At 37.9% G+C, this 24120-nt stretch overlaps 1 protein-coding gene across 8 annotated transcripts in view; it reads right to left on the bottom strand.

The window, feature by feature from the left end:
- ASAP1 (ArfGAP with SH3 domain, ankyrin repeat and PH domain 1) overlaps nucleotides 1-24120 on the bottom strand; it is a 165311-nt gene that overhangs the window by 58030 nt on the left and 83161 nt on the right. For all 8 annotated transcript variants that reach the window (XM_044450446.1, XM_044450445.1, XM_044450439.1 and 5 more), the window contains 8 exons: nucleotides 17351-17423; nucleotides 10911-11056; nucleotides 9773-9847; nucleotides 9392-9441; nucleotides 7998-8127; nucleotides 6142-6227; nucleotides 4561-4636; nucleotides 3605-3691 (listed from right to left, as the gene is read on the bottom strand). In XM_044450446.1, the coding sequence (XP_044306381.1) occupies nucleotides 3605-3691; nucleotides 4561-4636; nucleotides 6142-6227; nucleotides 7998-8127; nucleotides 9392-9441; nucleotides 9773-9847; nucleotides 10911-11056; nucleotides 17351-17423 (723 nt within the window). The remainder of the gene's footprint in view (nucleotides 1-3604; nucleotides 3692-4560; nucleotides 4637-6141; nucleotides 6228-7997; nucleotides 8128-9391; nucleotides 9442-9772; nucleotides 9848-10910; nucleotides 11057-17350; nucleotides 17424-24120) is intronic.

The raw sequence follows: 24120 nt of genomic DNA on the forward strand, positions 1-24120 counted from the left end.
ACGGGGACTGGGCATTATGTTCACATGACTCCAGTCCTCCGTCAGCAGCCTGGCAGCTCTATTTTGAACCAATTGAAGTATCCGGACTGTCTTCAAGGGTAGCCCCACGTAGAGCGCGTTACAGAAGTCAAGGTGGGAAGTCACCAACGCGTGTCACTGTCACCAGGCAGTCGTACTCCAGGTAAGGGCGCAGCTGATGGATCAGCCGAAGCTGAAAGAAAGCGCTCCTCGCCACCGCTGTCACCTGAGCTTCCAGTGAAAGCTCTGGGTCGAGGAGCACTCCCAAGCTGCGGACCTTGTCCCTAAGAGGGTTTCTGTTCTTGTATCTTGCATGGAGTGGATAATCTTAGAAGGCCAAACATCGCACTATCTAAAAGTATTTACAAGAGACCTAGTGTTTTTTAAGGCTGTTTGGTGGATGCAACCTGGATAAATAAAGAATTCCACCTAGGGCCAGTAGGAAGGTCTCAGAAAGTCAAAGGAAAGCAACAGAGGAGTCCTCTATTTGGCCTCCTCTGCCTGCCACATGTAGATCAGGATGGAAGTGGTCCTTTGACAGGAAGGTCCAAGTGAACCATTCAGCAGGGTAAAAGCCTGTCAGAAAAGAAATATATTTGCACAGAGGCAGAAGACCAGAAGGGGGTTTTACAGGGCAGAAGACACAAAATGAGATTTCCATAACAAGAAATATTTTAGCAGTATCTTTGATATGTCATATCAATATATATCTCAACAAAATATCTTCAAATCATCCAATTTTGGAATTTAGTCAACATTTAAAAATTATTTATATTTTGAATGGTATTTCATCCACTGATTTATTTTTCAGTTATTCTTTATATGCATACATGTTAATGTTAATGTTCACCCTGCATGATAAAAAGGAGAGAAAATGTTTGTGTCCCACTGCTAATTATGCAGGATAATGTTCCTCAATATGCAAGGTATCTAGAGGCAGCTTTGGGAACAAATAGTAGCTTAACTAATTAAGAGTGGTTGATCCCTGCTCTTAAGCTGTCACTTTAAATATTGCCACTATTTTATAGCTGGTTCAAGAATTGGCTGTTTCTTGTGGTTATTATTGCAAAATTTGTTTTTTATTTTTTTAAGGGGCTGATTTAGCCCTAAAAAGCAGTATAAAGTATGATGCAATAAAGGAAGAATATACATTTGTTAGCTGCTATGGTGTGATTTTTACAGTATATTAAAGAGACCATCAGCTTTAGTTAAAATTAAAACCAAAAGCCAAAACATTTTGGATGTTTTGAAAGATGTTTTGTGGAGAATGGTTTTGTTACTAAATGGAATCAATGACAAAACCCTAATTGGTGCCCTTTTTATGTTACTATTTTCATTCAAGTTTGGATCTGAAGTGCCCTTTAGAAGTTTATATCAGTATGTTTACCCATATGGGGGGAAAAATGTTCCCCCCATATTTTTTCTGGTGCAACAATGCAACTGACAATCTTGAAAGACCCATTTTTCTTACCATCTGCAAGCTTTAACAGGCCTAATCAGCTAAAGCAATAGACATGATTAAAAATCTTATGACTAATGCCTCTTACAGAGAATCCCAAGAACATTTAGCAATAATGAGATGATAATTCCTCTTAAAGATTCACCTCTAATGATGGAGCAAACATAATTGACAGTAAATACAATAAAGCCCTCTTCTGTAGTAGTTACAGGTTAAAATAGGAAGAAGCATACTTCTGCCATCAGCCATACCAAATCAGCACAACTTGTGACTAGCAAAATGGAATGCTGCCCACTTGCCATGCGGTAGGGCCTGCCAAGGTGTTCTCTCAGCAAAAACAGGAAGTTTATTGAGCCACTTCTGGCCTGGATATAGACATCTCAGACTCTTAAGCATAATCCTGGGCATCAAAAGCCAGCCTAAATATAATTGTCTTACAGCACTTTAGAGAAATTCTTTGGCTATATATCCTTGTTGTCTGGATCTCATACAATGAGAGAATTGTGTGAACATTGTCATCAGATGTGAGTTTGTGTGACACAATGAAAAAAGATGGCCTCTAATTTATTACAATATTTTTACTCCAGCTTTTGGCTCAATTTGTCTCCCAGAGAAATGTAGTTTAATAGTACAATATAACCAAAATACAATACATTAAAGGAATACAAATTAATAAACAGCCAATACTAGGGTGAGAAACTTTATAGTCAAATAGCAAGCTTGGACAATTTTCTAAAAATGACGAAAAAGGGAATGAAATGAAACGCCCTTCTGAAGCCACAACTCTTCTTGCCAGTATGAAAAGGCCTGTCCCAAGTCAGCATCTATTATACTCTGCAGTGAAGGAACCTAGTATGAAGACTCAAATCTTAAAGATATTTACATCATATAGGCTTTCAAAGATAGAAAAGATACCGGCAAAAGTAAAAAATCTGGCTTAGAAGCTAACAAAGCTGTTCTAAAATTGCTAATTATTTTCTGGTACTTTCTTAAGCATCACAAGCATAAAATTTTTCTTGTTAGCATGGTTGGCACACTTGGGAATACTGTTACATAGTCTAAGCATGTAGTCTTATATGTACTTTACACAGCAAAAGTTCTACAATTTTTAGCTGGGAGTGCAGACTTTCTCTGTCTAAACATGCATAAGATTATGACCTAAATGCATGAATCACTGTTTTTTCTATTCGAATTAAAGACTGTGGCCAGCTAATTTGAAAGACTCCACTGGTGGGCTAATTTCTGTGTACAGAAACTTACGTATCTGCAGTAGTGACACCATTTCAAATGGAATATCAACCATGATTAAATTATTTCACTCAAAATTCAGATACCGTAACATTGGTTTTTGACAAGCAAAGTGTTCCTGGCTGTGTTTGTTGGTGCTCATTCCTTTGCAGAAATTTCATTGAAATCACTCTAAGCCATAGAACCTGGGGTTGCATTTGAGAGCTTTGGCAACATTCATCCTCAGGACAGCCACTGTCCTGTTCCAGCTGAAATGATGACCCATCCACAGCTTTTTTCAAGGCTTCCTGTTTGTAGTACTTGTAGAATTTTCCTAACACCACAACACTGTCTACAGGAAGTATCTTGCAAGACTACCTCGTGTCTTCTGGAAGCCATTTCCCTACAAATTTTAGCCTTCACCTTTGTATCCTCTTCTCTGGCAACTGCTCTATCACTGCTATTGTGAATATTCTACTGGTATGATGCTATGGATGGTATATTAACCAGACGTTTCTCTGTAAAGATTTCTGGTAAAGTAAAAAATGTATTTTTTACACTTTAGCTTTGACAGTGATCTCGAGTTAATTTCTCTACTTTCTCTAAGATTAGTGTGTGGTCCACCCTTAATGCAGCAGAGTGGCTCTGCAAAAGATCCTAATCACTCTGTGTGATTCAAATACATATGTAAACATGTGTGTTTGTACTGGTAATCAAGGACACATGACAACAGAAGTCCAGTGGCAAAACAGTGTCACTGTCATGGCAACTGTTAGAAACCATGTGCTTATTGACTACACATATTGTGTTCTTAGATATACATGTAAAACATTTTTAGTGTATACTGTAATAAATTTAGCGCTTAGTCCATAGCAAACATATGTTGCTTGAGATTCTTACCTCTTTCTGGTCAAGCTGTAATGAGGACTTTATCAAGTCTCTAAGTGCAGTGAGCTGTTTCTTTTCTTCATCTTGGGTCTGCTTTATCTAGAGTAAAAATATTCCCAATTATTCTGGTGTTCAAAAGCCCTATTTTATTATTTATTTTAAGATAAATCCATCATGAAGTTTAAGTGTAGCAGATATATATTACTTATTTTTTGATGTAAGCTGCTTTGAATTCTTTAAGGATAAAAGGTGGGATATAAAATGAATACATAAATACTAATAATAAATAAGAGGGAACAACCTCTTTTCATAAAGAAGCATTAACCATTTCATGTTAATGGTTAAACATTAACTATGTCATTATTCATGGCAGCAGTCCCATATTAGCCAATTTAATCGGCCAAGATGCCCACGCAAGGGTCAAGTGCACAACTGGTGATCCTCTCCACTACCATTTGCATGCCTGCCCTGATCAGAGATATGAAAGAGATATGTTGACACATTAAACCAAACACTTGAAGACAACCTAACAAATGTGGAGACTATTTTGAAGGGTCACCAAAGATATATAGGCGGAGGACCACATGGAAAGTTAGAGACAAAACACAGCTTACGAAAAATTCTGTTTCCTCTAGGCAGAGGCCAAGAGGCAAAAGTTCTGGGTGCTCATTAACACCTAGAAGACAGGAATTTAACATTGGTACAGGGTCCTATACATGCTAAGGGATGCACTCACCTAGTAGAAACTATCAATAGTCATGTTTGTGTATATAATCCCATCCATTTTTGGTTCACTCATGTGTAGCCACTGCCCCATTCTCTCCCCCTTTCACATGCACAAACATACATTTGTGAGGATAATTTTGTGAACTATGATGCTTAAGACAAATCTTCCATTTTTATCTTTTAATGAGCATTCTGAAATAGTTTCTAAAACAGGCAGCATTTCTTTCTTATGAATGACTTACATTATATAAATCAGCAGCCAGTTTTTCAATATACTGTTTTAGTTTATCAGCTGTCTTCAAGCCATCTTGGAAGAAACTATAATGGAAAATGCTTGTGATTTATCAGTAATAGGAGTCTTGTGTTTTAAAGTCACCAGTATTTTTTTAATCTGAATTTTATCACTCTATCACTCCCACCCAATTCAAATATATAGAGTACAGTAAACATCTGCTTACCAGTCAACAGTTATAGTAATTAATTGCTTCAAGCACTTGAAATTTACATGCTAAATCTCAGCCACTTTTATCTTTCCAGAAGAAAAATAAGTAGATACTCCATTAAAAAATGCACTAATTTCGTTAATCAACTTTGACTCATCATTTATTATGTGTGAAATACAACTCCACAGAAAAAGCATAACAAATGTGTGAGCCCACTTAAATATTTGTATGCAGAAAATGTACCAAAGTTAGATCTTGGTGAATAGGCTCATACAGTGTCCAATTTTAGGACTATGAACATCAGTGATCAAGTAACAAATCAAAGGGACTGTACACTATGGACTGTACACTTAGTTGTTTCTCTAACAATTTTGGAAGGAAAGAAACCGTGCAAGCCCAGGGCCTGGGTAAATCTTTGGGAAAACATGACCTGAAAAGACCTCAATCCTTTTCTTCATATCAATCACAACTTACTAGAGTCAGGTTATGATGAATATTAGCTGTCATGAGCTAGGCATCCCCTCCCAAGCAAGACAGTCACTCCAGCACTTCTTGTAAGAGTTTTTATTCCACACAGGCAATCTGAGCATACACAAAAAGTACCAACCCTTCACTACTCTCCTTGACCCAAAGCTTTGCTTATGAACCCTTTGGGGCCTTCCTCTGGAGGGAGGGGCGCTGTGAAAATGAGCACACCTGCATTCTGCACTCTGAGCCCCTTCAGGAGGCTTGAATTCTCCATCTGAGAATTGTCCCCACTCCCATCCTTCATCTGCCTCATTCCCACCGGTGGGAGGGTGATGGGGCGCTGTGGGTGTTCTTGAGCTACTTTCACCCAGGCCAAGGAACAGACCGGCACTGTGGGGAGGAGTGTGTAGGTGTTGTTGAAACAACAATTCCGTTATCAGAGTGTGAGCTCTGAGCCTGGTCTGGTTCAGCCATCCCTGCATCATACTCGGAGTCTGAGCTATCAGTCCCACCAAAACAGGCCATCTCTTGTGCGTGCCTGGGAATCTCATCAGAGCACAAGTGCACAATAATTAGCTACCAAAATGTTTTTAAAAGCAGGTTCAAACCTGCCAAATTTTCTGTCAACAGGTTAAGTTTTAGAACTAATTTATAAGGTACTTGAAAAAGTATTCAAACTGCACACGGAAGTAATTTAAGTCCTTAATTCTCAGTAAGAGCTAGGTAAGGCATTAACAGGCCTGTTTTGATTGCATTGCAGGTGAAATAATTTTGTATCATTTTTTGAAGCAAATAAAAGCTAACAAACTTATGATGAAAGCACATGACTCTACAAATTCAAGAAAAATGCTCCAGCTTAATGTTCATTTTTCAGATCTATTATGCCTAAATAGCCAAAAGAATTATACTTACTTGCACTGTGCGTGATAATACTTAATAAGATTTTGTAGAAGGTCCACACCTTTTTTTGTTTTTATTTCATTAACCTTAATGAGATACTATAAAAACAAAACAAAACAAAGCTCAGTAGATAATTATATAGTGGGACTGCAGCTGTTTTCAAATACAGGTTCTATTTCAGATCTATTTTAACAAATTCAGCAATTATCTTTGAGGCTGCCTTATAGCTTGCATTTAAAAGCATCCTGCAAATACAGTGATTAAAATATTGGTGTATATAGAACAGATTAGTATAGCCTGGTAAGTTAAAATTATCAAAAAGCAATAAAAACAAATACCATTCTTTCCAAATTGTTTTAAGCTGTTACTTTTACCACCATTAACATCACAAACCAATTATATGTATTCAGCAGCTTTATACTGTTAATTTATATTATTTATTGAGTTTTATGATGGTTGTAAGCCACCCCGAGGCTTCGGCGAATGGGGTGGCATATAAATCTCCTAAATAAATAAAGATACTGAAGGAAATAAGAACTTAGAGATAACAGTTCCATGAAACAGCTCTGAAGCAATCAGTAAGTACATCAGTATTAGTTCATGAGTGACTGCAAATCTAGGTTTGGATACTCCCCTCAAACGCTGCACTTTCTGAACTGAATTTTAGCTTCACAGCAAGGTATGGTTTGCCACTGCAATGAATGCTACAAGTAGCACTCATCATGTTCACTTTTACATTTGACTGAAAACTATGATTTGGCATTACATTTTAATATACCCCACAGCTGAAAATCAAATTAGCAATCACAGTTAGACCCTCACTCAAATTATTCTGCCTTATCCACAAAATATTAAGAACTTGAGAACAAGTGAGTTGGATTAGAATGAAGGTTTATCTGGTCTAGCATTCTGTTTACACAGTGGACAATCAGATGCCTATGGAAAGTTCACAACAGGTGTCAAGTGTGGGAGCATTCTCCTGCTTCTGCCCTGCAACAGATCCCTCTGACACCAGAAGTAATATTATAGTCATCATGACTAGTAGTTGTGGATATGTTTGTTCCTAGTGCCATGGTCCTTTACTGGAAGATTTAGATTTGGAAATGTATTAAAACAAACATATATTTTTTAAAAAAACTTATCCAAACTCAGCTTATAGGGGAGGGCAACCAATTGATCTAAGTAATCCCAATAGGTCCAACTAAGGATCACATATCCAAGACCGAGTCAGCAGACCAGATAATGTCAGGAGGTGGAGTCTCACCCCCAAATCACCAGTCCATATCATATTCACTTCGATTCCTCCCCCCGCTCCACCATGCTGAGGGTCCTGGAGCTCTGTACCTCTCTTTGCAAAGGGAAAGAGATCCAGCTGGAACATGCAAGAGATGGCTCCTGCAAGCCTCAGCCAAGTTGAACTGTCACCCTGCATGTGTGCTTCCCAATCAAGATACAAGTGGCACAGGAAGCAATACGGTTTATCTCTAGAGATAAATATATTGTAGATAAGAAAGTGATTCCTTTGCACTGTGTGCCTTCAGGGATAACACTTGGGGATGACATTTGTAGAGAGCAAGGTGACAGCCCACAGAGGATGCTCACCCCTCCAGCCTGAATCAAGAACATGGGTCAGAAGGTGCCCTCCCTGCTTACATTAATGACAGCCACATCTGACAACATGAATTAGCTCTAAGAGGACTTTGAATCCCAACATGATAGATGGAGGTTTATAATGTAGCGTTCCAAGGTCGTCTTTCCCACAAAGAGGTACAATTTAACAGGCTTTGTAGAACATTTAAGAAGACTATCCCTTTTCCCATGTCCCCAGTGAATAAAAATATTTTAAAACATTGAAAGCCATTACTTACTTCACACATCTGCAGCTGAAATAGTCGTCTTTCTTTCTCCATTTCTTCTGCTATCTCAGCTCCAGTAATCTCTGTCCGTATCATCCCATGTTGTTTTGCATGTTCCCTTTTCTCCTTTTCAATTTTAGTGCTGTAATCACAAAAGCGTAATTCAGGAAACTTGTGAAACTTTGAAAATTATATTCAATGAGAATTAAACTAATTCCATTATAAGAGTAACCCAACTACTCATAAACATGTATAAATTTTATCAAAGAACAGCTGCAAGCTTAAGCCATTTCTTCCATTAAAATTACCCTGCAAGCTGCTCTTGTGATAAAGAGTGGCAGGATTTGGACATTCAGGAGGCCCAACATAGGTGCATGACAAATGATGCAACACGTGTATGTCAAATTTGCATACATATGATTTCAGTCCTTTTTATGGGAATAAGCTTTAGAAGCACTCCTCCAGGAAAAGAAAAACAAGCTAGCTAGCAAGTAATATATCTAGCCAGCTTTTAATTTCTTTCTGCATTTTTTTTGACCTTCAGAGGATATAAAGTTTGCCTGAATCTTTGAAGGACTTTGTGAGAAGGCCTTCACTTTCCTCTACTAATACTGAGTGTAAGAGCATTCCCCACTCCCTGTGGAACAGCTGAAAGGAGAAAGGACAGTTTTCTTCCACCTTCAGCTAGCCACAGATTGTTACATCTGAACTAGGACCAACTGCTCTCCAAAGAAGCCAACTCCAAAACATATTTTAGAATGCTGGTGTAATTAGAGAACCTGGCCAAAATTTGTTCCCACTTGGATATTTAAAAAAAAAAAAATGGCTGGCTGAAAATGCAAGCAAAAATTTCCAATCACTTCCTTGTGGCAATGCCAGGGGAGCTGAGTTGAGTAATCTGGTCAATACAATGCATAGTATACATCATAGTTTGAACAAGGCCAGGACATACTAAAAGTTATTTACATCATATGCATGTTTATTAAATGATAAATGAGACAGCACTAGTCTTCCAGAGACAAAGATACGGCAGCCCTGGTGGTCTCTGTCACACTGAATCTCCCTGGATTAAATAATCTTTTGCCCACATGTGGTTCACCTCCTTCTGTTCCCCACAGCAAATCTTTCAGCTTGAGACGTTTTCCTGAAATCAAATGCTCTCCTCTCCCATGCCCATACATCCCTTTTTACAAATAGGGAAGTCCACAGGAAATAGGGTCCTTTAAAAACACAGACTTGAGAGCATATGTAAATTGTCATATGCAAATTTACCCATTTTCTTTTTGTCCTGTGGGATCTTTTCAAGGCTAAGCACTGTCCCTGCCAGGAGAGCTGAAGGCTGGAAACACACTAAGTCATACATGTTAACGCTGCACAAATGGGCACCCAGCAAACTGAATACTTACAATTTGGTCTCATAATCCTTCCAGGCTTTGTCAAAAGGCTTTTTAAGATCCTTAGGAAAGAAAAAAAAATGTACTTAAAATGGTTTTACAATACTGCTATGTTAATACACACACAGAGAACACAAGGTATCATTCTAAGATTACAAATTATTGTTTAAAAGAAAAGAGGGGAAAACCTTTTCTTTGCATAACTTTAAGTAATTCTATTCCATCAATTTTAAGGAACATGTATCTCCAGCTTTGAAGAAGATACATGGAATGTAAGTATACACTTAAACACTACAGAATTTCAAGCAGATGTGATAGTATCATCAGAAGAGCACTGAGGAGAAACTCGTAGCAGTGCCAACAATTCTGCAGTAAGTGAATCTAAACACTTACCCCTTTGACTCCTTTCAAATCTCCTTTTAAAAGGGAGTCTAATGTGAAGATGACATTGTGACTCAAGCCTTGGAGCTAAGAATAAAAAGCAGCAATATTCACTCTATGAACTTCAAATGAGCAACAAAATCTATTCTTGTCTTGTTTCTACTGAGACATTTACACCATCAGCATAAATTTAACTTACACATTTTTTACACACTGCCCTAATTGTGAGGGGATAAACATGTTTGCGAGTTTCCTCCCTCCCCACCCCTCCATTTTGAAATCCTAAAGAAAAAGAGCAGGGGACACTAGCAGAGACTATCTTGTCCTTTTCTTTTCCACATTCACATCCCCAGAAGCACTGTCACAACAGCTAGTATCCCTTAATTACCAGCCTGCATCCTCAGTAGCATATATTTTACTTAAGGCATAAGGTAGTGGGAGCTCTCCACTGACTTGGCAAAAGCAACTGCTGCTGCAGTGAGAAACATAATGACAGGCATTGTGGCTAACAAAGGGATAATTCTGGGGTGGCAATGGCTGATGGAATCTACTCTCTTTCTTTAGGATACAAAAACAGACGGAAAGGAACTAAAACACATTGATTTCATTCAGACATAATAAACTACTATTTTTCCAGGAACGAGCTTAGGCAACTCTTAAGTTCTCACCCTCCTCCTCTACTTCACTCTCTTGTAGCCGTCAAAAATTTGAATTGTCCACTTGTGTTTAGATTAACCATAGTTTAATTTAAATCTATGCGTAATGCAATCTGGTTTCTACTGAATTTTTTCTATACATTCAAGTAAAATACAATCCTATAGCTATAAAGAAAAGCTAATTTTACAACAGAAATGTTAGAATTTATAATCATATAATCACTAAGGGTATATGCCAAGATGGTTTTAATCATTCACAAGACTGCAAAAATCATGTTTCTATATGAATTTAGTTCTCAAGAAATGTAACATTATCGCAATCCCTGCATATGGCTGACACCTAAAGTGCAATGCTAGTTTCCAAAAACAAATCTGATGATTTTAAGGCCATTTGTTATAGAAATATATGGATAATTATTTACACATCAAATATTAGATTTTACCAATACTAGTTTAAAATGAGACTATTCTTAAACAGAACTTTCAAAACTTACCAAATTTTTCAGCAGTGTTGACAATTCCTTAGTCAGAGTGGAAAATTTTACAAAAGCAGTACCAAGATCTGGATTATCTCTACTTAAGAAATTACTTCCAAATTTATCTAGTACTTGAGCATAGTTTTCTTCATTTTGGACGTGTTCTGAGAGGAAAAAGTATACAAATAATGTTTAATGAGAAATAGTAGCATTAATATCTACAAATAAAATACAAATGTCTTTTACCATTTTACTTCTGTCCTCCTGCTGGATTCCAATAACAGTATTATTAAAAGGTAAGATTATCATACTTTTAGTGGGAGTTATTCTCCTGACAGCATTTGGCCTTGAAATGAAGGCAGGACTTCATGGAGGTAATTTCAGCATAAGGAGGACTTGTACGTTAGAATTTATTGCAAAAGCAAAATTCCCACCACAGAAATCTCTTGCAGCGGCTTAATATGAATGGACTAAATGTCACTTGCCTATTATACAGCCAAGATTCTAGAACGAAGTCTGGAACCAGTATGAATTGATGCCACCATTTAAAAAAGTAAATATTCTCCTTTGGCTTTACTAAATGTGGCATAAGCTTACCATTTGTGGGCAATGATATACATGCACAATAATGGTAATGAACTTTGACATGAATGACTTTGTGGCTTTAAGTCCACAAAAATATTCCCAAATATTTAGTGGCATTTAATTGGCATATGATAGGTTATGACTGCTATTTTTATTACATGTTTTAGATGTTTTATAATTTTGTATATTGGATTTCTTTTGCAGTTTTAATTTGTTTACTGGAATTTTATACTGCTTTATTATGTTTTTATTGTATCTTTTGTATTTGATTGATTGTTGTGAACCACTCAGGGAGCTTCAGCTATTGGGCAGTGTGTGAAATGATTAACTCTGCAATTGTATGCATGTGTAATCAGCAGTAACAAGCTCCATTAAGTTCAATTGGACCGTATACCAAATAAAAGTGCTGAAGATTCAAATTAGGTGAAGGATTGTTCCACAAAACTGTTTTTCTTGAATTACTAGGTCAGTTTCACAAATGTTGGATCCCATCACTATTTCTCCCTAACTCTAATGTATACATGTTGCATGCTTTTCTTATTTTTTTTCTTTAGCTACAGAGGGAATGCCTTTAAAAGAGGATCTTCATTATGATCAGCTCTCATGCCCAATTTGTGAAGTTAAACATAGAAAAAGAAGAATCTGAGTGCCAGTCTTTTCTTTTTCCCAATATTTCTCCTTTTCTGTTTCAATCTTCCTTGGCTTACAAAGGGGGGGGGGGGTACAAAATGACCATGATTGATAGGTAAAGTAAAATCTGATTGTTACTAGGCTATGAGATAAAAATTATGAGTGTAAAAATTAACATCCAAAAATGATCAAATTGTTTCTTTATACAGGTGAGCTTCCTTTAATCCAATGTCAGAGTTCATATTCATGAGTGAGCAGGTCCCAGAATATACTAGCAAGAACACAGCCCAAGAACAGCTAAACAATCCAGGAAGAGCTTGAGTCATGCTTAAAATTAGTACTGCATACAAATCAGTACTAACTTGGAGACACAAGCTGCAGTTTAACCCTAGGTTCCAACTCTGGGTAGCTTCTTCCCTAACAAGTCCATGTTGATAGTTTGCAAGAATATTAAACTCTCCAGGCACAGAGCATCCCTGTATTGTTAGCAGCATATGAGGTATGATCAAAAATACGGTGAATGTTTAAATTAAAAAAAAATACAGTTAAAAGAAACATTGCCATTAATCCTCTCAAAATACTCTGCCTCGCTTCCAACACACTTATCCCATTGTTCTTACCACTTTCTGAAGCAGTTCTGGAAGTCTTCTTGCATGAGTGTCTTTAAGTTGTGCTGTCATGGCTGCCTCCATGTCCTGAACTGATTCAAAATATTTACCTCTCATGGCCATTTTGACCTTGAAGACAAGCCGGAAGGTGCATGGTGCCAGATTTGGTGAATAAGGTGAATGAAGACACACCATAATGTTTTTATTCGTCAGAAACTGCCATACCAGTAGTGATGTGTGTTGTCAACAGATTCAGAACATCAAAGCAGCCACAAGAGTACAACTAACTAATGGCAATGAGTCTTTTACTATATTTTTTATTTAAACATTCACCATATTTTTTGATCACAGCTTGTATACCAACAAACCTGCTCACAAACAACTTAAATGTTTTTTTAAAAAAAGGATTATCATGATGTACCAACTGAGGCAGTGAGTATGGCTGAGTCACTGGTGCTGTCTAGAGACTAGTAAGGTTATTATGCTTGCAATTAATTATTAATTTAGTGTGCAATCCTTTGCATGTTTAGAAAGAAAAAGGGTCTATTATTCCCACCATGGCCCAGTCAGTATGGCTGGTTGGAAGAAAGCTAGGAAGCTCTACAGGAGATTTTTCTCTCTAGACATTTTATAAGATTTAGTTATTATTGAAAATAAATTTTGCTTGATTTCAATCAAAGAAGTCCAATTTATAATATTAAACTCTACTTGTAAAAATCAAATTTTATCTATTTTGATGGATTAAAGCACCAGAAGCAGCTGGGCAGCAAAAAGATCACATAGTTTTTAAAATGTATATTTAAAGTCATGTGGTAAGTTTCTGGTAAATGAATCCTTTCACTTTTATTTAAACCTGGTTGTTTGTGTAGACCCTATAAATGTTGCACTCTTACAGGTTAAGAAGGCAAATACATGAAATAAATTATAATTTAGACACCAATGCACAGGAGACTCCAGTTCATACAGTATGAAGTACTATAATTAAAACACAAGTCCAATACACATATGGTTCAGAAACACCAAACTGTGAAAAATAAATGGACAAACTAGGACTGTATTTCTACACACTTTTACTTGAAATCAACAGGATTTCCAGGTAAACATTGCATAGCAAGTATTACAATTATTAGAACTGTTGATGCAAATAGCAGAGCTACATCAAGCTGGTAACAGATTAACATACATGCCTCTCCTATTATTTGGAATGGACATGGCAACTGACAACTAGTGAGTCTGCAGCAGCATAACAGTTCTGATCTAGCAAGACTTAAAGTATTGGTCCATCAAGCCCAGGACTATCTACTCCAACTGGGAGTGGCTTTCCAAGATGTCAAGCTTGGACATCCTCCTGCTATCTGAGATATTCTGCATACAAAGTAATTACTCTATCACTGAGCTATGGCCACATCCTGTTGAGAAAGGCAAGGGAAGGAAGGAAAGTTAAAGCAGTACTGATTTAGAAGACACCTGCATCAACTATTTCCCCTTAAACCCTTTCCTCTCTTATATCTTCTTCCAAGAAACTCTTATTTTGTTTGGGAGAATCACCTTGCATGCACTGTGCTAAAAGGGAACAGAAAATAATAAATATGTCATGTTTTTCTCTATGATATGACAAGATGAACTTGCTAAATTGTAATACAACTGGTCCATTATTTTTAATGTCAGACAAAGTACCAGTATCAGATTTCTCCATCTTGTTCACACTGGGAACTTTCCTTTTAAAAATTGGAAAACAGATATTAAATATAAGTTAATATGAAGAACATAAACACTTCTGCAAGGCAGCCTGTATGTTTAATATCACATTTACTTTAACTCTTTTTAAACTAAAGACAGATATTTCTGATTTTGCAAAAGGTAAATATTATCCAGTAAGTTTCATTAGATAACAACACAATAGCAGCAAAATGCCTCTATGGGGGCTGGCATAGATTCTGAATAGATCAGACAGAGGAATGCCTTTCTCACTCTCTCAACAATTTCACTTCCATGATTTATTGTGGGTCTCTACTTGTTCCAAATATTAGCTCTCCCAGTTTAAATTAGTATGATCAGTTATATACACAACTACTTAAAAAAAAGGACTACTCCTGGCAAGTAGTCAATTCAGTCATTTCAAAGACTTTTTGACAGGCACAAAGCCATGCACTAACAGATCTATGATATAAATGTACATTTCCAAACTACTTTTTCAGCATCAACTCTTTAAATTCTTTATTCTATTTGTATCTCTCGTTTTTCCTTCCAAGAAACTCAAGGGTGGCTTACATAAATTGCCTCTCAATCTTATTTTCACAACAACAACCCTGTGTTCAAGATTTGGCTGAGAGTTTCTGACTGGCCCAAGGTTACCCAGTAAGCTCCATGGCTAAGTGGAGGCTAGAACCTAGATCTCCTGAGTCCTAGCCCTGCACTCTTAACCACTTCACTACACTGATACAGAATTGTTCCAGATGAGGGAGAGGGCGCAAGCACACACCTTTGGCTATGGGGCAGCATACAAATGTGATAGAGAGAGAGAGAGAGAGAGAGAGAGAGAGAGAGAGAGAGAGAGAGATACTATTGGAGGTGCGGCATTTTATTGTAACTGTTTTGCAATATCCTTGATGTTACTGGGAAAAGCTTGCTTTAAAGCTCTGTAATTTTTAAAATAACAGTATTTGTTGAGTTTTGGATACAAATACTCAGTTTGCTAGTTGATTTCAGATTTAAGGAGGGTGGAAAACAGCCAAAGAAACCCTTAAAATACCATAAAGATTATCCCACCCCAAAATATAAACAAAAGCACGTGCAGATGGCTTAGAAACAAATTATGCTAAGCTCTTTTAGAAAACCTCTTTAAATACTTCATTTATAGTAGTTACTTTGTTTGGACAAGTTCATCTCTCATGAAAAATATTCCAGGAATGTCCTGCGTTTCCCCAGCACATTGCACTCCCTATTGTTGATTCTTCCCAAGTCTTACATTCCACAGTGATCTATTTAAAATAAGTAAGAACGCACTGAAATGTTTCATGGAATGCATCATCTTTCTTAATACACACACCCAAATGCATATAAACTGTAGGCATTTTAGTGTAGGAAACAGAAAAGGTGGCAGAGTAAAGAAGAAATGGCATAACTTTAAAATCAAGATGCCCTAAAGAAAAATATATTTACACTCACAAAATGCGAAACTCATGGTCATCCAAATAATGAGCAAAAACAATACAGCCATTAGGAACCAGTTGTCTACAGTATGTATCAATCTGTAAACTCACTAGCATAGGATGAGATAGAAGCGTTAAGACAATTAGCATATGAAAAAGATGAATACATGAAGGTAGTGTATACATGTCAGTATACATGTATCCTGAGGACATGATGATAATAATAGTAATATTAATAAGGACTTTTCTTAAGGCTCAGCTCAGTGAAATACTGGAACAAGGGATGGGAACTAATCCCTGTTAAAAGTACCCAGACATGCTGTTAAACTCACTTTGACAACCCTGATTTAAAACTAGGTTGGTTTCAAACAGGGTTAACAATAGTCAAACCTGAAGCAGTCATATCTAGGGAGAAAGGAGCAGACAAGGCAAGAACATGCCAAATCTTGTAGCTTGCCCTCAAATCTCACATCCCATTACATCTGAACCTCATTTACAGCATAGATATGACAAATGTGTTATCCAAATAACAAATGAACATGAAAACTTACCTCAAATCATACAGTGGTGACATTTGCACATAACAATAAGGCACAATTCTGGAGAATTCTGGTTTATCGTTCACTAGCAGCGTGCTGATGCATGCTGACCAATCACTCCTGCTTGGCTCCTCCCACCAACAGGAGCAGCTAATGTAACCAGAAAAAAATTAGGAAGCGTTATGTCAAAACCGGGACTCCCAGTTTGTGGTGGCTCCCCTAATAAGCTAGAATCCAAAGCCAGAAATTGTAATTGGTTTCAATTACTGGCTGGTCTGGGAACCTCTTTTGCTTTTCTACTCCCAACATACTTCAAAATTCAACCGGGGGTTGGTGGTGGGGGGGGGGTGTTTCATCTATTTTTTGCCTCCTGGTTAGTTTCTGATCACTTTAGCTGCTACCGCTGGTGGGAGTAGCAAAGCAGGAGCGAATGAGCAGTCGTGCTGCTCTTGAATGACAAACCAGGATTTGCTGGACTACTCAGTTATTATATGTGAACACAACCTGCATGTTCACAGAGATTCTGAGATTTAAACCAAGGACTAAAAGTATGTATTCTTAATCCCTATAATGTAATGTAATGTCACTTTTAGGTTATACACCTAAGGCCAGGGGTAGGTTACCTTGAACATCTTGCTCTTTCAAAATCTTCCACAAAATTTATATCTACCCTATGTACAGATATTATAAATTTTCTGACACAATTACAGTTGTGATGTAAGAAAGACATTCAATAGCTGTGAAGTGACACAGCAGCACTACAGACTAGTTAGGGAAAACTAAGTAAAACTCTATAAAAATCAAGTCAATGCTTATCAAATAGATTTCTTATTCGCAGACAGTTATCCATACATTCCTTAAATGTTAAATTCGACAAATTGCAAATCTCACTGTGAGAATACACTAAATGGTTCTTTATTAATGTTTAGAGAAATGAAGCTTACCTTGACCAGAATTATATATTGCTTTTACAGATTTTTTGACTTTTTGTAGTGCAGTTCTGTCCTGATCCAATGCCTAGAAAAAGAAAGACTGCGGTAAGGGAAGGGCAGCTTCTATTTTGAATTAGAACACCAAACATGAGGATCTTGTCAGCAAGTGCTGAACATTTTCAGGAACTGTAAGCATTGCAGAAGCACTGTTATTACCCTCTGGGAAGGTCTTTAGTCTCTCAGTCTCTTCAAGTCAGTTAAAGAACTCTGAACTGAAGAGTTCCTAAGGCAAAATTCTTCACAAAAAAATAGCTGTAGGGAAACAAGGAGGAAGTGCTGGGTTCAGCATGAAGTTTAATACCTGTTATCCTTGCTAAAATTCCCTAAACTTAAATTTCGTCTTTTTAAATATAATTGCAGAGAATTTTTCTGACTTTGGTTCTAAAGATAGAATTGCAAAAGACAAGCAAAAACTGTTGCAAATGTAAGGGTCAGTATTTACATAATGCATTTTTCCCTATGCTGACATGCACAGCACAATTGCATATCTAATTGGAAGTAAATCTCAGAGTTTTCAATGACAGTTATGCCCTGCATGCCAAACTCATTTAGGATTGCCAAATCATTGTAAGGTAAAACATGCAATTTAGTCTTCAAATAATTGAAAATAACCATGAAGCACAACATTCCAAATCTACAATAAGTTAAAACACATCATACACAGAGTTTAAAAGCTATTGGTTCATATAATACAAAACAGTATGTTCAAAAATCAAGTACAGGTGGACAAAATGAAATTTGTTAGAGGGTAGTTCCACATCTCTTGAGCTAACACAATTACAGAAATTAAACACATATTTGAAAAAGGATGTTGAAGACTGCCTTTTTTATTTCAAACAAAAGTGGCCCATTCACAAGGAGAGCTGATTAAAACGTTTAAACAGCAATCTCTCCTCATTTTCCCCACTCTGCCGCAGAATCCAGAAAAAAGTAATGGCAAGATCTCCCAAGCTAGAAAGCCCATACAATATTCCTGGTCATTGAATGAATAGGGTCACTATTTCATCACCTCTGCTCACCAAAGGGATGCTCCTCCCTCAAAAGAAAACAAACAGTGCTACATATTGTTTGTGTTTGTTTTCCAAAGCAGAACTGGTGCCCTCCAGATATGTTTAACTATAATCCCCACCACTTCTAGCTTGCAGTGGAGGTGCTGGCTAGGAATGGTGAGAATTATAGTCCAGCACATCTAGAAAACACCAGGTTGGGGCAAGGTGTCCTAATCAGTTTGGAACCAGGATACTGTACTTAAAGAACCACTGTTACCCACACCAACCTGCTTTCACTTATAGATCATTGCAGGCCATACTTGTGTGTCCACCTGTGAGAGTAATTAGGCTGGCAGGTACAAGGGGCAGGGTCTTCTCAGTGGTGACCCCACATGTTGTAACTGTGGAGGTTATAACTGCTGTCCATCAAAGCCCATTATAACAGGCCTTTAGGTGGGCCTTGTTGACCTTCAATTGACTGAGGTTTCTACTGCACTCATTGTGTATATACTATTGTCTGGTTTAAAAGTTAATTATGGTGTTTTATTGAAGGTTTTATTTTTTCATTATCTTCAGTTTTGCTGTATACTGACTTGAAGATTAGACATTGTGTCATTAGGGACAGGCCTGATGTGAACCTACTCATGAATACGCAGATCAAATGTTACCCACTAGCTTTTTCACTTCTTTCACTACTTGCTGTAGCTGTGCAGTCTGAAGGAATGCATCCCTTTAACTGCCCTGAACTTCCCACCAGGAGCAATGCTAGGTACTGCCTGGTTCATTTATGATCTTACTGCTCAATGTGTTCTGAGTTCTGTACTCCAGTGATTTTCAACCACTGGTCTGTGGACTGGTGCCAGTCCGCAGAAGATTTCCTGCAAGTCCATGAAAAAGCCCTGAGGAGGAGCTGCAGAGGGGTGGCATATAAGAGCAGCAACTCAAGCTCAGTCTGCTCTTCCCACTTGCTCAGCACTGCTGCCCTCATCAGGAGAACAGATCTGCGCCAGCTCTTTCCCTCCTGCTGCTAAGATCAGCTCAGTTCCCACTCTTCCAGCTCACTCAGGGCTACTGCCATCACCAGAGGAACTGATTCGCCGCAGCAACTTCCCTCCTCCTGTTACGATCTGCTCAGTTCTCCTGGTGGTGGCAGTAGCCCTGAGCAAGCGGGAAGAGCAGGCTGAGTGTGAAGCAGCTCGTAGCTCCTTGTCAGGAGGTGCAAGACAAGAGCCAGGCCGCTAGGGACCGCCTGCATGGCATGCTGAGGGGGCGGGAGTTTGGCAGCATTCTCAGAGCCGCATATAAGGGCAGCAACTCGTGTGCCATCCCCTCTTCCCACTCTCTCAGCACTGCTGCCATCACCAGGGGAACCCATCTGATCCAAGAAGGAAGTAGGAAAGAGCTCTGATGTCACTCTGGTGTCCAAACAACATGCAATCATTGCCACAATTTTGGATATCACTGGAAAAAGAGTATCTGTCACTAAGCTACAGAGCTATAAATTGTTACTACTATTTTCCACCAAATATTTGTGCAAAAAGAGTTTTTCAGCCCTGTCACTGATAAAAACCAAACAGAGAAACAGAATGGATGTCTGTGCAATGCTTCATCTGTCAGAAACAACACTGCAGCCATGACTATCAAGTATTCTTGAAGTAAAAGCAGATTTTACATTGCACTTATTTGAATTAAATACTGCTCTCTAAAAATTTCACTTGTATTGCTTACATTTAATTTCAATATTTTATTCTTCTAGTAGCATTTTTACTTCTCGGTTCTGGTCAGAGAATAATCATTTTTGGTACTATATTTAAAAATACACAAAATACTATATTATGCATATAATGCTTTTAATTTCATCCTCAGCAGTCCCTGGAAAAAAAAATAATCCTATTTTTGCTGGTCCCCAGCTGTAAAAAAGTTGAAAATCACTGCTGCACTCCATGCAAGTATAGGGTGTTTACCATACTTGATACATCATTTAAAGTTTAATAAGCTTTTATCATTATCCACCAGGCCTATAACTAACTGTTCAGCTAGCAGGTTCAAATACAAGTTTTCCTGATCGCTGACATTCCTCTTGGAATGTTACACACTATCATACTGATATGATCCATAGAATATTGTGTGGTGGTTGCCAGCAGTGCTTCAAAAAGTCTTAAGTGGAAACCCAGAGCCATTCATACTTTTTTAAAAAATGAAAAGCATGATTGAAAAAACTTGCTGTATTGTTTGTAATTCAGCAGAAAACATCTTAGTTAAATATAAGTTTAATTTTTACATCTACCCCCATGATCAGCAGCTTTTCTTGGAAAAAATAGGTTGGCACACAGAAGCCGCAGAAAAGCTATTTTTCAGTTTTAAGATGCCATTAGCTTTTCTAATAAACCTGACTTGTTCCCTTACAGATCAACAGACTGGTATTCTCTGGGGATATCTTTGTAAATAGCCAAAGAACAGTACAAAACAGTGTCACTATACTATCCTCACTGTAGTTCAACACAGATCATATGAAAGCTCAATAAGGGTAGCAATTGTTACTCTGGCTGATGAGGCAGTCCCACAGCATCACATCTAACTGACTAAAGATGAAGACAACTGAATAATTCACCAGGGCTACTTCCACATCTCTGGCAATGTTGCCTGCTTCTTCTATGTCAATTTTGCTGCACAGAGAGAGCAAGGTTTTATGCAAATAACACATAAACTTCACAATTTCCCACAACAGAGATACCTAGTGATGCACATTTTGCCAGGGTTAACAGTGGGGGTACCTTGATAAACATATTTCTCTCAGTAGTACATAGTCTACATAGGTCCAATCGGAAGTATATCTAGTTTAGATGCATTCTTCAGAGTCACAATGAATAAAAGCCATGGCAGTGTTTTAAAGAGATTTCTTATAGCTGCAGCTAAAGCCTCCTCTTTCTTACAACTCTCCACTTTGGATGTTCCTTATCCCTCAAGAGTTTTTTAAAGGGATGAGCCTATCAATCTCACTCTTTTTTAAGGGTTAGGCCTATCAATCTTAGGGGATTTCATTATTCAAAACATATAACATGTTCTGAGTAACATATCCAACAACATCTTTACCACTCCAAGCAGCTGCTTTTGCACAGTGTTTAATAATGTCCAGGCCTCATTGCAAAGGGGAAACTTTTCCTAAAAGTCTCTTGAATATCCCAACAAACCAAGCTCCATATATAACAGAGATCCCCTGTACAGCACTTTCTGTCTGGCCTCATAATTTCTATAATGGGCAGGGTCCCCATATGTTTTCAGGAGAGCCATTTTTAAAAGCAATTTTAAAAACTCCAGGAATAAACTTACAGCTTTACAACAACCTTGCTAAAATGAAAAGTACATTTTTGTCCTGATCCATCTTTCTGCCAGGAGCAGTGCTGTCAAAATGATGCTTCGCCTCTAGAATTGTCAAAGCCAGTGTTGACACATTTGTTGTTCCTTCTAAACATTGGTATAAAGTACAGTAAAAGTACATACAATTCTCCTTCAACCTGGATCGCTACATTGTCTGTATAAATTAATGGGTTTTTAATATTGTTTTTTATAAGGTGCCTTCAGTTCCAGCATTAAGAATAGGTGGAATATAAATAAATACATTAATAAAATAATAATAAATGTATAAGGTGTTAAAACAGTACTGTCTGATGCAAAAGGCATTTTTGACATAGTGTTCAGGAAACAAAGCTAATATGGGATAGCTCTGCATTAGCTAGAAAAGTAAGAGTTTCAGTTGCTTTAAGATTCATTTCACTAGACGTTGGATTGCAGTCCAGGATCACTGCAGTAGCATCACAGCTTAGCGTACTGATATACATGTTTTCCAACTGCTCAAAATTGCTAACCTAACAGCCACAGTGCAGGGAAAAGGCTCACTTTTTCCCTTGAGCAACTTCATATTGCATATCAGTTGTTAGAGCATTCCAGTTGTCACTTTCCATACCCATGAAAGATCGAGGGAACCTGCTAATTGAATAGTAAAATAGTGTTATGTGGGGTGCAGAGAACCTATGCACAGGCATTGCTAGGCAGATTAATGTGAAGGCCATTACTTCCTATTTTTCCCTGCCTCTTCTTTACAGGTTAAAAAAGATACAAGGAAACATCCAACTGTTGAACTTGTTAGGCCAAACAAACCACTTCACTAAGTGTTACGTTCTCCTACCCCTATCTTTTATAGCTAGAATTTATTAAAAAATGTACACTGCATTCTTCTCAAATAGATAAAAACCTACAGAATTCTACAGAAATAGTCTATGTAATTCTTCACAATAGAAGGTCCTGACAATTGCTTCTCCTTTGCAAATTTTTAACTGGTGTATAGGCCTTTTGCTTTGTTGAAGTCTTGATCTACTACAAACAAGTCCGTGGTGAAATTCTGCTTGTAACCCTCAGTAAAGACCTCATGCTTTTAGAAATCTAGAGACGTTCTTCACTTCAGAACTGTGGAATCTCGTGGTTTGTTCGTTTGTCACATAAAGCCTCAAAATTACTTTACAAACTGGCTGATTACAAGCCACAGGTCTAGCTTTGATGGTTCTGTGAAAGTTATGATTGTAACATTTTAGGAATTGCAGCAGTACATCCATACTAGTAAAGGCGTTGTTAGTTGAAAAATACCTCTACTTTTGTCTTTACAGTTCTGTTGAACATCTTGTCTTTATTACAGGGAACAAAGCAATGTAGCCATTTTGTCTTGGTTATTGATAACAACGTGATATAGCCCCTGTTGTTTTAATAGGCATCTCACAGCCTTGTTTAGACACTCATGGCCATGTGTTTGCACTCTGCCAAGCTTTACTCCACCATGCCTGAAAAGTATGCTAAAAAGTTTGAATGCTGAGGTTACCTGTCTGCTCTTCTCCCATGCAGACACCTGCCTCCCCCACCACCACATCTTCCCCTACCCGTAATCACCCCTCATCTCCTGACAACAATTAAAAGTGCTTACCCTATCCCTCAGCTTATGAAAGCCTATGGCAGAAACTGGTGGCAAAGTTAAGTTGGGCATACTCAGATTCACTGGCGGGTTTTATAGTACAAGACAACCAATCACAGGTTTGTGCAAGGCAAACCCAGACTGATTTCCTTAGGGTGGCTTGTGCGTGGGCGACAAGCTATCGCAATGGGTTGTTGTACCCTCAATGGATTACTGTGTCATCACAACTCAGGTGACCAACCCCATTGTGGATGCTGGAAATCTATTAGCAAGTACCAAGGCCAGAGCAGCAAAAAGCACCAGGAGAAGTGCTTGCCCGTGCTGCTTCCCTCAAAGTGCCAAACTAGTATTTCCCCATGAGCCATTTCAAGCTTGCCACATTTTCCTCTTTAAAATGATTTTTGGGGTGAGGAGAGATCTCCAGTTTGGCAACCATAAGCAATCCCTTCAAGGTACCCAGTGGTCTGCTGGAGAGGCTGCCCATTTCTGCCAAATACTTTTAATCTTTTTTTGAGTGGTGAATGCAGAATTGCCTTTTCTTTAAGATGCCATTCACAACTGTGAGAAAATGCAGTCTTAGCTGAGATAATCTATAAGGGCTGCCTGTTGCCAAGATGAATCAGATACCAACCCTGGACATTGCCCCAAAGAAGTTCCAAATGCATTTTCTTTCTCTTGGATTTTCTTGATAACTGATTGAAGGCAAACTTTCAAGAAAAACAAAGCTGTGAGTGCTGTTTAGCTGCCACCCCCCCCCCCCAAAAGGCTTGGGG

Source organism: Varanus komodoensis, unplaced genomic scaffold (assembly GCF_004798865.1).
Source record: "Varanus komodoensis strain SLA01 unplaced genomic scaffold, ASM479886v1 scaffold66, whole genome shotgun sequence".
Lineage (NCBI taxonomy): Eukaryota > Metazoa > Chordata > Lepidosauria > Squamata > Varanidae > Varanus > Varanus komodoensis.